This window comes from Salvelinus sp. IW2-2015, linkage group LG25 (assembly GCF_002910315.2).
Source record: "Salvelinus sp. IW2-2015 linkage group LG25, ASM291031v2, whole genome shotgun sequence".
NCBI lineage: Eukaryota > Metazoa > Chordata > Actinopteri > Salmoniformes > Salmonidae > Salvelinus > Salvelinus sp. IW2-2015.
This window is the reverse complement of record NC_036865.1, coordinates 1,019,815-1,037,517: the sequence shown is the minus strand read 5'-3', so window position 1 is coordinate 1,037,517 and position 17,703 is coordinate 1,019,815. Positions and strand designations below refer to the sequence as shown.

General features: G+C 41.7%; 1 protein-coding gene across 1 annotated transcript in view; it reads right to left on the bottom strand.

Moving 5' to 3' along the window:
- LOC112067851 (phospholipid phosphatase 4) overlaps positions 1-17,703 on the bottom strand; it is a 201,981-nt gene that overhangs the window by 10,677 nt on the left and 173,601 nt on the right. Inside the window, exons 4-5 of the mRNA XM_070434829.1 lie at positions 8,958-9,021; positions 8,489-8,613 (exon numbers count right to left, since the gene is read on the bottom strand). Coding sequence (XP_070290930.1) covers positions 8,489-8,613; positions 8,958-9,021 — 189 coding nt within the window. The remainder of the gene's footprint in view (positions 1-8,488; positions 8,614-8,957; positions 9,022-17,703) is intronic.

The window sequence follows — 17,703 nt, the reverse complement described above, 5'->3', positions numbered from 1 at the left end:
TACAGACAATAGGCAAGCAGCTTTTGAGAAGCAACAAACTGTTGCGCAATTATTAGAAATGGAAGAAGTTCAGATGACGTCAATCACCCTCGGTCTGGGCTCCATGCAAATGCTCACTCGTGGTCATCAATGATCATGAGTAAGTGTGTTATCACTCAAACTACAACGGCAGACCTGGTCAATGACCTGAAGAGACTGGACCACCCTCCAAAAAACCATTAGTAACACATACACCGTCATGAGTAAATCCTGCAGCGGCACGCAATCCACCTGCTCAATCCCGCCATTCCAGGCCCGTCGAAGTTTGCCATGACCATCTGGATATCCAGAGGAGAATGGGAGCAGGTCATGTGGTCTAATGAGACAAAAATAGAGCTTTTTGGTCTAACACTTCCACTCGCCGGTTGGAGGAAGAAGAAGTATGAGTACAACCCCATAGAACACCATCCCAACCGTGAAGCTATGGATGGTGAAAATCATTCTTTGGGGTGCTTTTCTGCAAAGGCACAGATGACTGCACCGTATTGGGCAGGATGGATGGGCCATCGTATCGGCGAGATCTTGGCCAACAACCTCCTTCCCTCAGTAAGAGCATGAAGATGGTCGGCTGGGTCTGTCCAGCATGACAACGACCCGAACAACACACACCAGCAACTAAGAGTGCGCCGTAAGAAGCATCTCAAGGTCCTGGAGGGCCTACAGTCTCCAGACTGAACCCAATAGAACATCTTTGAGAGGGAGCCGAAAGTCCGTATAGCCCCGCGACAGCCCCGAAACCTGAAGATCTGATGGAGAAGATATCTGTATGGAGTGGGCCAAAATCCCTGCTGCAGTTGTGTGCAAACCTGGTCAAGAACTACAGGAAACGTATGATCCTGTAATGCAACAAAAGGTTTCTGTATCCCAGAATATAATATCTTGCTTCTATGTACAAACACTATTATGTCATGCAATAAAATGCAAATTAATTACTTAAAAATCATACAATGTGATTTTCTGGATTTTTGTTTTAGATTCCGTCTCTCATAGTTGAAGTGTACCCATGATAGAAATTACAGACCTCTACATGCTTTGTAAGTAGGAAAACCTGCAAAATRGGCAGTGTATCAAATACTTGTTCTCCCCACTGTATGTATCACTAGTCGCTTTAAACAATGCCACTTTATATAATGTTTACATACCCTACACTACTCATCTCATATGTATATACTGTACTCTATACCATCTGCTGCATCTTGCCTATACCGTTAGGCCATCGCTCATCCATATTTTTATATGTACATATTCTTATTCATTCCTTTACACTTGTGTGTATAAGGTAGTTGTTGTGAAATTGTTAGATTACTTGTTAGATATTACTGCATAGTCGGAACTAGAAGCACAAGCATTTCGCTACACTTGCATTAACATCTGCTAACCATGTGTATGTGACCAATACAATTTGATTTGATTTGATTCTGTTTTCTCACGGAATTGCATAGCCTATAGAAATGTTGCGCAACATGAGCTCATGGACTCTCATGAAGTGTTTGATTAGATTTTTGAGTGATTAGAGAGACAATAGAGCATGGAGTACCAGGCAGTTAGCAAGTTTGGTAGGCTAATAATGACCATCAGCAGCAACAGAGCTTGGAGAAGCCTAATTACCATGACTAAACAGTCATATGGAATTTCACTTCCATCACGACTCGTGACCGCCGGTGTGGCGGTAATACGGTCACCGTAACAGCCCTATGTCATAAAAGGTGGAAATCTATGGATCAGGACAGTGTTATCCCGGACCTGCGGTTTTGGACTCTCTCTCTACCGCACATGCTGTCTCTAACTCTGAATGATCAGCTATGAAAGCCAACTGAAATTTACTCATGAGGTGCTGACCTGTTGCACCCTCTACAACCACTGTGATTATTATTATCTGACCCTGCTGGTCATCTATGAACGTTTGAACATGTTGGCCATGTTCTGTTATAATCTCCACCCGGCACAGCCAGAAGAGGACTGGCCACCCCTCAGAGCCTGGTTCCTCTCTAGGTTTCTTCCCCTAGGTTCTGGCCTTACTAGGGAGTTTTTCCTAGCCACCGTGCTTCTATGTCTGCATTGCTTGCTGTTTGGGGTTTTAGGCTGGGTTTCTGTACAGCACTTTGTGACATCGACTGATGTAAAAAMGGCTTTATAAATACATTTGATTGATTGATTGATTGTCATGACTATATTATGCATGTGTGCGCATGTTATGTGTATGGGCGTATGTAGTGTGTGTATGTGTATGTTGGGGTGTCAGTGTCAGTATGTTTGTGTGTGTGTGCAGAGTCCAGTGTGTGTGCATAGAGTCAGTGCAAGAGCGTTAGTGCAGGTTGTCCGGGTAGCCCTTTGATTCGCTATTTAGCAGTTTTTTTTAGCTGTCTTATGGCTTGGGGGTAGAGGCTATTGAGGGTCCTGTTGGTTCTAGACTTAGCGCACTTGTACCGCTTGCCGTGCGGTAGCAGGGAAAGCAGTCTATGGCTTGAGTGGCTGGAGTCTTTATGGGCCTTCCTCTGACACCGCCTGATATGGAGGTCCTGGATGGCAGGGAGCGTTCTCACCGCCCTCTAAACGCCTAGCGTTCCGGTGCCTTGCATTTGCTGTACCAGGCGGTGATGCAGCCTGTCAATATGCCCTCAATTGTGTAGCTGTAGGCCTATTTGAGAGCTCATGCCAAATATTTTCAGCCACCTGAGGGGCTGCTCCACTACAACCCCATCAATGTGGAAGGGGGCGTGCTCGCCCCTTCGATCAGCTCTTTTGCCTTGCTGACATTGAGGAAGAGGTTGTTGTCCTGGCACCACACTGCCAGGTCTCTGGCCTCCTCCCTATAGGCTTCCTCCTACTAACGTTGTTTCGTCATCAAACTTGATGATGGTGTTGGAGTCGTGCACGGCTGCACAGTCATTGGTGAACAGGGAGTACAGGAAGTGACTAAGCATACACCCCTGAGGGCCCCCCGTGTTGATGGTCAACGTGGCAGATGTGTTGTTGCCTACCCTCACTGACTGAGGGCAGCCCGTCAGGAAGTCTAGGAACCAGATGCATGGCGAGGTGTTAAGTCCCAGGGTCCTGAGCTTGGTGATGAGTTTGGAGTGGACTATGGTGTTGAATGCTGAGCTGTAGTCAATGAATACAATTCTTACATAGGTATTACTTTTGTCCAGGCGGGTGAGGGCAGTGTAGAGTGTAATGGAGATTGCATCATCTGTGGATCTGTTGGGGCGGTATGCAAATTGGAGTGGGTCTAAGGTTTCTGGGATGATGGAGTTGATGTGAGCAATGACCAGCCTTTCAAGGCTTTTCATGGCTACAGACGTGAGTGCTACGGGTCAGTAGTCGTTTAGGCAGGTTACCTTAGTGTTCTTGGGCTCAGAGACTACGGTGGTCTGCTTAAGACATGTTGGTATTACACACTCGGACAGGGAGAGGTTGAAAATGTCAGTGAAGACACTTGCCAGTTGGTCAGTGCATGCTTGCAGTACACGTCCTGGTAATCCGTCTGTCCCTGCGGCCTTGTGAATGTTGACCTTTTTAAAGGTCTTACTTACTCACATCGGCTGTGGAGAGCGTGACCACACAGTCTTCCGGAACAGCTGGTGCACTCATGCATGTTTCAGTGTTATTTGCCTCGAAGCGAGCATAGAATTAGTTTAGCTCGTCTGGTAGGCTTGTGTCACTGGGTAGCTTTCAGGTGTGCTTCCCCTTGTAGTCTGTAATGGTTTGTAACCCCCGCCACATCCAACGAGTGTCAGAGCCGGTGTAGTACAATTCGATCTTTGTCCAAACGCTTTTCCTGTTTGATGGTTCGTCGGAGGGCATAGCAGGATTTCTTATTAGCTTCCGGGTTAGAGTCCCGCTCCTTGAAAGCAGCAGCTCTACCCTTTAGCTCAGTAATCTACACCTAATACACACCTAAGCAACGCAGTCAAATGAGGACTACTTTTTGTAGGTTCAGTCCAGGCCAGGATCGTCAAATGTAATAAGAACTCAGTAGCCAAATCAAGTACTCAAAACTCAAATTGAATAACAACTCAGTATATCTTCAGTACTGCTCAGAGTAATTACTAAATACAGTACCATGAGTGACTCCGCAATAGAAAAGACACTCACATTGTCACTGTGAGACTGATGTTGACTGAGTCATAACTCTATTCCCTTTATAGTGCACTACCTTTAACCAGGGCCCATAGGGCTCTGGGCAAAAGTAGTTCACTATGTAGGGAATAGGGGGCCATTTGGGATGTAGCCAAAATTGACATTGATCCTGTCTCGAGGCATCCATAGGATGATTCGATACATGGAAGGAAAAACCTTTCCATTTCATTTGGATTACTGTAATACAGCTTTTAGGTGTAATGCAAGGTGTCCTTGTGACACTACTGACAGAGGAATGTTTGAGATTGACTACATTAGTCAGACTGCACAGAATCACTGATCTAAAAATCCTCTCGCATCCCAAATATCTACTCATTATGTGATCCCAGCAAACCGGTGACATTCCTAAAACATTAGCTTTGTCATGCGGTGGGTGTAGCTGGTGCATGGAAGTCAGGCGCAGGAGAGCAGAGATGAGTGAACAAAGAAGCACTTTACTGAGGCAATTTGTAAGAACAGAACGCAACCGCATCACAAAAACAAATGCCCAAAGAACAAGTGAGGCAGCACAAAGTACAACAACCAAGTACAATGTACCGGCTGCCACAAATCACGGGTACAAATAAAACCCAGGGCAAACCAGCCGGAAGCGTGCCAACCTAGACAATACCCCACACGGACATGGAGGGAACAGAGGGCTAAATACACATAGTAATCATGAGATGTAAACCAGGTGTGCGGAAAACAAGACAAAACAAATGGAAAATMAAAGGTGGAGCGGCGATGGCTAGAAGACCGGTGACGTCGACTGCCGAATGCCGCCCGAACAAGGAAAGGGACCAACTTCGGCGGAAGTCGTGACAAGCTAAGATTCCTATTAAGTTCTAGTTAGGGTTATAACTAAAATTCCGATAATAAACACCCCAAAAACATTCAAAGAACGTTCTTGAATGTTCTCCTAACATTCACAAAAATGTTGTCCAGAACATACTTCACAACCAACACATAACATTCCCCAAACGTTCTCATTAGGTTTTCAGGTAATGTAATCACACAAATTATCAGTAATGTTTTCAGAATATTCTGCCGCAACAAAATGAGAGAGCAATAGAAATGGTTCTGAGAAAACATTACAGGAACGTTCTGCTAATGTTGATGTTAATTAAATCACCCATAACAAGAAGCACCCACAAAGCTCTCAAAGTTATAGTGTGCCGTTTTGACATGATTTTTTCAATAACGTTCCCCTAAACATTATTCAGCAAATCGTCTTTGGATTCGATTAAATTGGTTCTGAGAAAACCCTGGTTAGGGTTTGAGTTAACATTAGGATGATAATGTCCCACAAACATTAAAATGTTTTTGATCACCAAATATTTTTTTCTAAGAAAAAGTTACAGAAATTTTAGATTCTGTCAAACATGTTATTGATAAATACCATGGTTCTTAAGGAGGGAGGCAAAAGGCAACAGTCTGGTTTCAGTTACTGATAAGGTAGGACAGCCYTGGATTAGGGAGGAGTGAGGAATTTGTTCCGAAGTCAGGTCGGGTGAAGTGAGAAGTCCTATTACACACATATACTTCCATTCCCATTAAGGTTCTAGCATGAGGCAGAGCCGTGACTACACCAGTGAGAGGAACCAATTAAGTTCCTGACTAGCAGCAGAGATGTATTGGCTGTCTAGATGTGCAAAGAGTTGACTCCTTCTAGTAGGAGGGTATAAATATATGTGCTTGTGTAATCATGTTTTTGTCTTTTTGTCTCCCATTATGTTACGCACGCCTCTATGAAGAGGGAACGCAACACCCTGCTGCAACTCAACTCCCCGTGAAGTGAAAAAGGTATGGGCTGTAGGTGCGAGTAAGGATGACACAAAAAGCAGAATTGACCGTTTACTAGGATTTATTTCCTTATACGGTAATATGGGGAAAAGGGGCTGGACGGAATCAAAGCAAAGAACGTAAATATCAAAGCTTCCCCCTCTCCTATCTAACCTGCCTACCCACTTCTTACCTAACTTAGCACCACCTGGTGCCCTAACCAAAATACAGGGGGTGGTCCACCCAGGTCTTACCTAGTSTGCCTAGACATTGAATATACTACGGGTATATGTATGCCCGCGGGCCTCTTGCCTAAGCACTCCCAAAGTGCCTTCTCCTTCCCCCCTGGGAACAAATGAAACAGAACAAACAATCCACTTCACAACAAAACTAACTCAGGTCACTAAAGAAGCTCTGACCAAGCAACAAACACAGAACATTGCAAAGCTGCTACCAACAACAACTAACACAGTGCATACTCACGACCAACATGCTATAACCCCTCAGCCATAAACCTCTCTCTCAGCAATGATCTATCTAACATTCAATCTCAGCCTATAATGAGATAGATAGATAGATAGATAGATAGATAGATAGATAGATAGATAGATAGATAGATAGATAGATAGATAGATAGATAGATAGATAGATCTAATGATTTATCTTCTGAACAGAACACTGGCTTTTATATCTTCAGGTGGCAATAGTAATTAGAGTCAGCTGCTTCTTGACGAGGGGGCGGGGTCAGCTCTCCAATCATCAATTAGCCATTGAGTCGACCAATCAGCTGGTTGGGGAGAACTCAGGAAGCTATCTCCTGAAACACACACACTCAAATACAAAAGCTACAACACAGAAACTGGGGAACGTAACACGGCCACCACAAAAATTGCAAACATAGTTTGTAATAACAAAAACCAACGCTTCCCCAGTTAGTAAACCCGTGATAGAGCGTCAGCAACCACATTCGCTGAGCCCTTCACATAGACTATCTGTACATTATATCCTTGTAAGAACTTGTTACCTGACCTGGTTTTCGGCAATGGACCTACACAATCAATTATCACTCCTTCAAACGGTTCCCCCACCACAGGAATCGGGCAGAGCGGTGCTCGAGGAACTGTTTGATTCACTTTTCCAGTGAGTTGACATACGTGACATGTTTTACAAAATTGGACCACATCAGACTTCAAACCTGGCCAGAAAAAATGACGAAGGACCCGGTTATAAGTCTTTGTGATCCCCAAATGTCCAGACCACGCCTGGTCATGGGCGAGTGACAGCACCTGCTGTCGGAACGGTTTAGGAACAACCACTTGACACACTTCACTCCAGTCATTAACGGTGTCATGAGCTGCCCATTTCCACATCAAAACTCCTGCTTCCATAAAGTAGGCAGTCTCTCTAGTTTTAGCTTCCTCAATGGAAATMACCGAAGCAAAACACTTGCGAAGACTGGTGTCTCCTTTTTGACATTCAATCACCTTCTCAGGGGTGACAGACAAAAGAATGTCATGTAATTGGGGCGCGATTTTGCAGTCCCCTGCCTTAGTTTTTACAGGAGTAAAAACTGTCGGCCTTGCAGAAGGAATACTCAGTGCATTGTCTTCTACTTCAACATTCTCAAAAATGGAACTAGCCAAATCCACCACATCTCCTAGCTTGCGAGATTGTGCCCTCGTTAACACACAAGCAGGAAAAACATGTGGAAATGCTTGAACCAATTTCTCATCTGCAATTCTGATTTCTGGGTTGTCTACTACCTCTAACACAGGAGTAACGTTACCACCAGCAATATCATTCCCTAGTAGCAATGTGACTCCTTTTACTGGCAGTGTAGACACTACACCAACACGGAAACGTCCTGATACCCAGTGGGTGAATAAAATTGGTATGAGCTTTTTACTAGTCGTCTGTTTGTTTAGAACCTAACACCAGTAAGATAACACTAACACATGAAAGAAACCACTGTTCAAAAGTGAATTGTAGCATTCTGGGAACATATGAAAACCATTCTAAGAACATTGGGGGAGTGTTTTGTGCACCCTGATTCAAACATTTTAAGAATGTCATCACAAGTAGACTGWTTTTGTGTTTTGGGAAACTATCTCTTGTAAAATCCCTACAATGTTCACACAACCTAATGAAATGTGTTTTTTGCACACTAAAATAACATGGTATAGTCATCMGCACAACTGGAGAGTTTTGGTGTTTTGGGAACATATCTTTTGTGATATCCCCACAATGTTCCCACAACCTAATGAAACTTTCTGAGAACCTTTAAAGAACAGACGTAACGTTTTCTGGAAACGCTCTTGCAACGTAAGGCGAATGTTTATACAAACATTATATAATGATCAGCACAACTGGACAGTTTTAGTGTTATGAGAACATTTGCTACAACCTCACCGATGCTCTGAGAACTTACACAGAACCAGTTTTGGTTTGCTGGGATCAAGATTAGGGTTTTTGTGCCTTGCCTGGCTCAAACTGATCCCTAAAACATACTGATCGACAGTGTTGTGGCTGCTGACTGACTGATACTCACAAGAAGAGTGGCTGCTTGGGAAACTCTTGCGTCCCTCTGACACCAGGTATGGTTCTCCGGTGCACAGCATCTTAACYTTCACCTGTCCATCTGGGAAACAGCGCTGGAAGTAGTCTGGCCTGGGTCTGCAGAGAAAAGGAAGAAGACATTTCAATCAATCGCTAAAGTTATGCCACCTAAAGTTTACRTTAAGTACATGTCAAGGCATTTAGTTAATTATTTAAATCACAACCGAACGTGATTGGGAGTCCCGTAGGCAGTCAATGTAAAGAAGAATTTGTTCTTAACTGACTTGCCTAGTTAAATAACGGTTAAATAAAAATGAAATAAATAAAAATAAGTGCCACATCGCATAACTGAATGGTGAATGCCAATTTTATTAAGGTACTCATTGATATATAATTCAACCTTCCCCAAACAGTTTTTGAGTCGGTGTACTGCAGTTGGTGTACTGCAATGATGTATTTACCTGCCAACGATCAACTTGATAGTGTTTGTGAAGACTCCATTCAAGGCTAGAGCCAGTGAGACAGCTGCAGGACAGAGAAAGAACCAGAGACAGAAACAGGTTTTACAGAGACACAGAGTAAAACACAACACAGCAAAATGATTGAGCAACCGGGGGTGACACAGCACTTAAAACCTCAACAATAAACCTGAGTCAGAGGGCAAGCATGTATCTATTACAGTCTATGGGGAGTAAGTTGCGTGCCAAGATTTGAGCTCCATTGTGCTGTTTTCTTTGCCACTCTGGTAGAGATTCTGGATCTGTGCCAGTTATTCTGCATTTGATGTAGTAATAAAACAGAACATTAAAGGGATATGTTTTTTTATACCTTTATTTAACTAGGCAAGTCAGTTAAAACTTCTTTGGGGTAGGAGGCAGTATTTTCACGTCCGGATGAAAAGCATGCCCAGAGTAGACATTACATTTACATTTAAGTCATTTAGCAGACGCTCTTATCCAGAGCGACTTACAAATTGGTACATTCACCTTATGATATCCAGTGGAACAACCACTTTACAATAGTTGCATCTAACTCTTTTAAGGGGGGGGGTTAGAAGGATTACTTTATCCTATCCTAGGTATCCTTAAAGAGGGTGGGCTTTCAGCTGTCTCCGGAAGGTGGTGATTGACTCCGCTGACCTGGCGTCGTGAGGGAGTTTGTTCCACCATTGGGGTGCCAGAGCAGCGAACACGACGGAAGTTTAGACGGAAGTTTCTAAAAACTGTTTGAATGGATGTCAGTGAGTATAACAGAACTCATTATGCAGGCAAAAACCGGAGAAAAAAAATCCAAACTAGGAAGTGGGAAATCTGAGGTTGGTCGATTTTCAACTCAGCTCCTATTGAAGATACAGTGGGATATTGGTAATGTTGCACTTCCTAAGGCTTCACTAGATGTCAACAGTCTTTACAACCTGTCTGATGCTTCTACTGTTAAAGTTGGCGCGAATGAGAGGGAATGAGTCAGAGGTCTGCCAGCAGCCACGAGCTGACCATGCGCGTTCACATGAGAGTTCGCTCCCGTTCCATTTGCTTTTCTGAAGACAAAGGAATTCTCCCGTTGGAACATTATTGAAGAATTATGTTAAAAACATCCTAAAGATTGATTCAATACTTCGTTTGTCATGTTTTTACGGACTGTAATATAACTTTTTAAACTTTTCTGCCGTACTTTCCGCTGGACTGCCCGCGCGTCGTGAGTTTGGAAAGGTACTGAACCGAGAACAACAAGGAGGAATTTGGACATAAATGATGGACATTATCGAACAAAACAAACATTTATTGTTGAACGGGATTCCTGGAATGCATTTTGATGAAGATCATCAAAGGTAAGTTAATTTTATAATGTTATTTCTGACATGTTGACTGACACAATATGGCGGATATATTTGTGTCTGATTGGGCTCTGAGCGCCGACTCAGATTATTGCATGGTTTGCTTTTTCCGTAAAGTTTTTTTTGAAATCTGACACAGCGGTTGCATTAAGGAGGAGGGCATCTAAAATCCCATGCATAACAGTTGTATACTTTTAGCAATGTTTATTATGAGTATTCCTGTAAATTGATGTGTCTCTCTGCAAAATCAAAGGATGTTTTGGAACTTCTGAACGTAACGCGCCAATGAAGTCAGATTTTGGATATAAATATGAACTTTACCGAACAAAACAACATGTATTGTGTAACATGAAGTCCTATGAGTGTCATCTGATGAAGATCATCAAAGGTTAGATGACTGTTCATTCTTATCTCTCACTTTCTGCTTTTTGTGACTCCTCTCTTTGGCTGGAAAAATGGCTGTGTTATTCTGTGAATAGGCACTCACCTAACATAATCATTTGGTTTGCTTTCGTCGTAAAGCCTTTTTGAAATCGGACACGGTGGCTGGATTTAAAACAAGTGTATCTTTAAAATGGTGTAAAATACATGTATGTTTGAGGAATTTTAATTATGGGATTTCTGTTGTTTTGAATTTGGAGCTCTGCAGTTTCACTGGCTGTTGAAGAGGTGGAACGCTACCGTCTCACGTACCCTAGAGAGGTTTAAGAACAAATTCTTATTTTCAATGACAGCCTAGGAACAGGGAGTTATCTGCCTTATTCAGGGGCAGAACGACAGATTTTTACCTTGTCATCTCAGGGATTCAATCTTGCAACCTTCKAGTTACTAGTCCAACACTCTAACCACTAGGCTACCTGCCGCCCCAGGATCCTGGGGCCTGGAGATAGCAGAGGTGACTGGAAGGATAGCAATCTACTGTAGTAATTACAGCTGATGTCGGAAGTTTACATACACTTAGGTTGGATTCATTAAAACTCGTTTTTCAACCACTCCACAAATTTCTTTTAACAAACTATAGTTTTCGCAAGTCGGTTAGGACATCTACTTTGTGCATGACACAAGTKATTTTTCCAACAATTGTTAACAGACAGATTATTTCACTTATAATTCACTGTATCACAATTCCAGTTGGTCAGAAATGTACATACACTAAGTTGACTGTGCCTTTAAACTGCTTGAAAATTCCAGAAAATTATGTCATGGCTTTAGAAGCTTCTGATAAGCTAATTGACATCATTTGAGTCAATTGGAGGTGTACCTGTGGATGTATTTCAAGGCCTACCTTCAAACTCCGTTCTTCTTGCTTGACATCATGGGAAAATCAAAAGAAATCAGCCAAGACCTCAGAAAAAATATTGTAGATTCATCCTTGGGAGCATTTTCCAAACACCTGAAGGTACCACATTCATCTGTACAAAATAGTACGCAAGTATAAACACCATGGGACCACGCAGCCGTCATACCGCTCAGGAAGGAGACGTATTCTGTCTCCTAGAGATGAATCTAGTTTGTTATGAAAAGTGCAAATCAATCCCAGAACAACAGCAAAGGACCTTGTGAAGATGCTGGAGCAAACAGGTACAAAAGTAAAAAGTAAGGCTTGCAAGGCTTGCAAGCCGAAGAACACCATCCCAACCGTGAAGCACGCGGGGGGCAGCATCATGGTGTGAGGGTGATTTGCTGCAGGAGGGACTGGTGCACTTCATAAAATAGATGGCTCATGAGGATGGAAAATTATGTGCATATATTGAAGCAACATCTCAAGACAGCAGTCAGGAAGTTAAAGCTTGGTCGCAAATGGGTCTTCCAAATGGAATTTGATCCCAAGCATACTTCCAAAATTGTGGCAAAATGGCTTAAGGACAACAAAGTCAAGGTATTGGAGTGGCCATTTCAAAGCCATGACCTCAATCCTATAGAAAATGTGTTGGCAAAACTGAAAAAGCGTGTTCGAGCAAGGAGGCCAAAATTCACCCAACTTATTGTGGGAAGGTTATGGAAGGCTACCCGAAACATTTGACCCAAGTTAAACAATTTAAATGCAATTCTGCCAAATACTAATTGAGTGTATGTAATCTTCTGACCCACTGGGAATGTAATGAAAGAAATAAAAGCTGAAATAAATCATTCTCTCCACTATTATTCTGACATTTCACATTCTTAAAATAAAGTGGTGATRCTAACTGACCTAAGACAGGGAATTTTTACTAAGATTAAATGTCAGGAATTGTGAAAAACTGAGTATAAATGTATTTGGTTAACCTCTCTTGGGTAGGAGGCAGTATTTTGACATTCGAATGAAAAGCGTGCCCAAAGTAAACTGCCTGTTACTCAGGCCCAGAAGCTAGGATATGCATATAATTGGTAGATTTGGATAGAAAACACTATAAAGTTTCTAAAACTGTTAAAATAATGTCTGCGAGTATAACAGAATGGATTTGGCTGGCGAAACCCCGAGGACAAACCATCCAGGGGAAAAATAATTGAGGTCATAGGATTTTCCAATAGATTTATATGTGATACCCTTATTTTTAGGAACCTGGTTGCAGTTCCTATGGCTTCCACTAGATGTCAACAGTCTTTCGAAATTGTTTGATGGTTTTCTTTTGAGAAATGAAGAAGTAGTCCTATTCATTGTAAGTGTCACTTCAGGTGGAGTGGTGTGCGTGATGTGCGTGAACATGTGTGCGTGAACAGGAGCGCTCTCCACGTTGTTTTTATCCGGTATTAGAAACAGTTTATTCCGTCTGAAATTTTATCGATTATTTACGTTTTTGGGTACCTGAGGTTGGATTAGGAACGTGGTTTGAAATGTTTGTACCAAGTTTACAGGTAACTTATTAGATACTTTGTAGGCATGTTGGGCGAGTTGAAACCGGTGTATTCAAACGCGGCAAACATTTTTGGGACATAAAGAAGGACATTATCGAACAAAAGGACCTTTTGTGTCGCACCTGCCTGGTTGAAAAATTATTTTCATGTGTTTGTATGCGGGGCGCTGTCCTCAGATAATCGCATGGTGTACGAAAGCGTTTTTGAAATCTGCTGGATTAACAAGAAGTTAAGCTTTATATTGATGTATATCACATATATTTTCAAGATGTTAAATATTAAAATGTTGTCRTTTTTAATTTCGCGCTCTGCAATTTCCCCGGATGTTGGCCAGGTGGGATGCTACCGTCCCACCTGGCCAACATTTACTGCTTTCTTACTGTAACAAGAAAGCAGAGCCCTTGAGTTCATGAAGTAAGATCCGCACATGAAATTTGACATTTGTATGTTATTTATTTAGCAGGGACAGTACACAATAATCAAAAACTTGGATAATACTCAGGTTAAATAGTGCCAGATTGATTTAAACAGCAAATTTTTATCCGTAGTCCTTGAGACACTCCCATTGGATACTCTCCAAGCTATAAAGCCATGTTGCTGCAAAATGTATTTATTTTCAAATTTGTGTCATGGTGTGTACCATCCAATTTATTCTCTAAATTGGATTCAACTGAGACTSAATAGTAAAATAAGGAGAAATTACCAAATTAGGAGTTGTCCCTGAAACGTTCTCTTTAGCTAATTATACCCTGCAAACATCTATCAAAAGCAGATAATAGGGTGGAAAAACAATTCACTAGTTTGCGGAGGTGCAGTAGAAGGATTGAACCGAAAGAACACCCTTACACTTCATTAGTTGTTTTCTGTTGCTTAAAATATACACTTAATTATGCAGGAGCTAATCAGAGTATCACAGTTCCGTAGCTCTGGCTTGGAAATGTTACAGTTTCTGTGTTTTTTGATTGTTTTTCCTTAGGTTACTGCTGGAGGGCACCCTTGCCCTGTATTATAGTTTCCAGGTTACCCTGATTATTTCTTATTGGATTCACGTGTGTTTAATTACCTTTTCTGGTGCAGCAGGAGGCCTAGTGGTTAGAGCATTGGGCCAGTAACCAAACAATTGCTAGATTGAATCTCTGAGCTGACAATGTAAAAATCTGTTGTTCTGCCCCTGAACATGGCAGTTTAACCCACTGTTCCTAGGCCGTCATTGTAAATAAGAATTCGTTTTTAACTGACTTGCCTAGTTAAATAAAGGTTAAATAAAAAATAAATAGAAAATAATAGAAATATGACCATGGTCATAAAAAAATTCCTCCATAATCTTAAATGGCACCGACCACCACTGGTTTCCATCTACAGTTTTTGTGCAAATAAATTCATACCGTATAAAAAAAAGATGGAAACAGGACGTTTCGGTCCAATTTTGTATATGCCAACAGATAATTTGTTCATTTGACATGGTTGGATCGTTTTGTGTCAATAAAATTAAAATGCCATTATGTGCAAATATTGATATAATAACCATTAGTCACGCTGAGATATGGAGTGTGGTCCTCCCACTACTATTCAGGAAACCATGCAGTTTATTAGGCTACAAATGAATTAAGTTAGAACTTCACAGGGTGGTGACTGTGCACGGTGATAATCTTGATTCTCCTTTCCAATAAATATTGAGGGCCTTATTCTGGTGACATGATGAGCACTGCTTTACTGCCTTTTGACAAATAAAAATATTCTCGCTCTTATCCACAATAATCTCATTTTGTTGACTAGCCTACCCGCACAGCCTATCAGCACTGTATCTGTGAGCTGTTGGCTAGAGCGCACATACCAAGAGCACAGTAGGCAGTATGCTTTTTAACCTTTTCATGTGTGAGTTACAAATATCTCTAATGGTCCCCCCAGCATGAGTTTTTTATGAGTGTGATGTCAGAATGTCCTCACTTTTCCAAAATTGTATTGTTACCCAACAGGACAGTTAACCCACATTGCCCTCAAACCAAGGCACGCTGCCTGCTAATTATCGATAGGCTGTGTTTCAACTTGTCAATTTCTAATTGTTTTCAAAGAACAGTTTTATTTTCAAATAAAAAAATGTAAATGAGGTGTGTTCCGCCTCCTCATTAATTCACGTAGAAGTAGCCCATTTCACTGCGGCGGACAATTTACCTTTGAGGCATGCTATTCTTATGTAGGGAGAGGATTAGCTTGATGAGCCGGACAAATGTCTTTCTTTGATGTGAGCCCAAGATCTTCCCCAGTGTTTCCCCAGGTCAAGTATGCAGATATCTCCAGTCAGAACAGAACCTGCCCAAACTTTCCCCCCCTGCCTTTTATTCCAACAGGTGCTGGGTTGCTTTCATTGTTGTTTTCCATACTAATAATTACTTTAATGATTAATTATGTGTGCGTTCCTATCTAAGTGGCCTAATACATTATCGTAATAGTTTCTGTGTTATGTTGTTTCTACTGTAGCACACCATATGTACTGTAGCTATATATTGTACATCATGCATTCTGTGTGCAATCCTTTATAACCACAAGATACACCAACTGTGTCAGAGTCACGTGAATGACTGCTGGCATGCGCCACCTGTATCAATAAATCATTATCAGAAGATGGTTTGTGTGGTAATCATTTATTTATTTACTGTTTTATTCACATATTTTCAAGTACTGTTGACAAACCATGRATTCCAATTCTTGAATAGATTGTAAAGGACACATATGATGTGTGTAAAATACTTTTTTGAAGGTTGTACTGATTATGATGAGCTAATGCTAAGCTAATTGCCAGCTATGTGTGGAGCCATGTTTGTTGACATCATACAATGTATTCCGGGTGTCACGTAAACATCTGTCAGACCAAAGATATCATAACAAAAAAAGGTGAAGGGATTGTTCACTCGTCTTTCGTGTAAACTTCCGGAATTGAATGATGCAACTTCTTATCTTTGGTTGATGCGGAAAAATAAACATAGAGGCACGCACAAACTCTACCCACCATGGGATTACTTTAGACTTTTAGAAAGTGTTTCACAAAATTATTTTSATCGCAATGTGAGCTCACCCGTAATGTGATGAATTATAAATAGTACCGTAAAACTTAAATTAATAGCATAGGCATGTATTTGCCAAAAAACATGAACACAACAGGCACTTATAAGAAAAAGGCTTATTTTTGAGTCAGGCATCTCTTTCCTTAATGCACACAGCTACTACTCATTTGCATAGTTAATTGTTTAATTCCAGCATTCCTGCACTAATGTGTTATCGTTTACATACTTTGTCATGTTTCTTTTGTCTCAGTATGTCTCTCTATATATACCTATATATGTATACAGTACCAGTCAAAAGTTTGGACACACCTACTCATGAGAGCCAGTTTCGTCATAGCGCTTGATCGTTTTTGRGACTGCACTTGAAGAAACTTCAAGTTCTTGACATTTTACGAATTGACGGACCTTCATGTCTTAAAGTAATGATGGACTGCTGTTTCTCTTTGCTTATTTGAGCTGTTCTCACCATAATATGGACTTGGTCTTTTACCAAATAGCGCTATCTTCTGTATACTACCTGTTAATTGAAATGCATTCCAGGAGATTACCTCATGAATTTGTTTGAGAGAATGCCAAGTTTGTGTAAAGCTGTCATTAAGGCAAAGGGTGGCTACTTTGAAGAATCTAAAATATATTTTGATTTATTTAACACTTTTTTGTTTACTATGTGAATCCATATGTGTTATTTCATAGTTTTGATGTCTTCACTATTATTCTAAAGTGTACAAAATAAAAAAAATACAGAAAACCCATTGAGGGGTATTGACTGGTACTGTATATACACTGCTCCAAAAAATAAAGGGAACACTTAAACAACACAATGTAACTCCAAGTCAATCACACTTCTGTGAAATCAAACTGTCCACTTAGGAAGCAACCACTGATGACAATTAATTTCACATGCTGCTTGCGGTGCAAATGCGATAGACAACAGGTGGAAATTATAGGCAATTAGACAAGACACCCCCAGATGAAAGTGGATTCTGCAGGTGTGGTGGACGCACAGACCACTTCTCAGGCCCTATGGCTTCCGGCTGATGTTTTGTCACTTTTGGAATGCTGGCGTGCTTTCACTCTAGTGTAGCGTAGCATGAGACGGAGTCTACAACCCACCACCAAGTGGCTCAGGTAGTGCAGCTCATCCAGAGATGGTCCACATCATGCGAGCTGTGGCAAGAGGGTTTGCTGTGTCTGTCAGCGTAGTGGTCCAGAGCATGGCAGCGGCTACCAGGAGACAGGCCAGTTACATCAGAGACGTGGAGGAGGCCGTAGGGAGGGCAAACAAGCCGCAGCAGCAGGACCGCCTACCTCCCCTTTGTGCAAGAAGGAGCAGGAGGAGCACTGCCAGAACCCTGCAAATGACCTCCACAGGCCACAAATGTGCATGTGTTGCTGCTCAAGACAGTCAGAAACAGACTCCCATGAGAGGTGGGGGTAATGAGGGCCCGATGTCCACAGGTGGGGGTTTGCTTTACC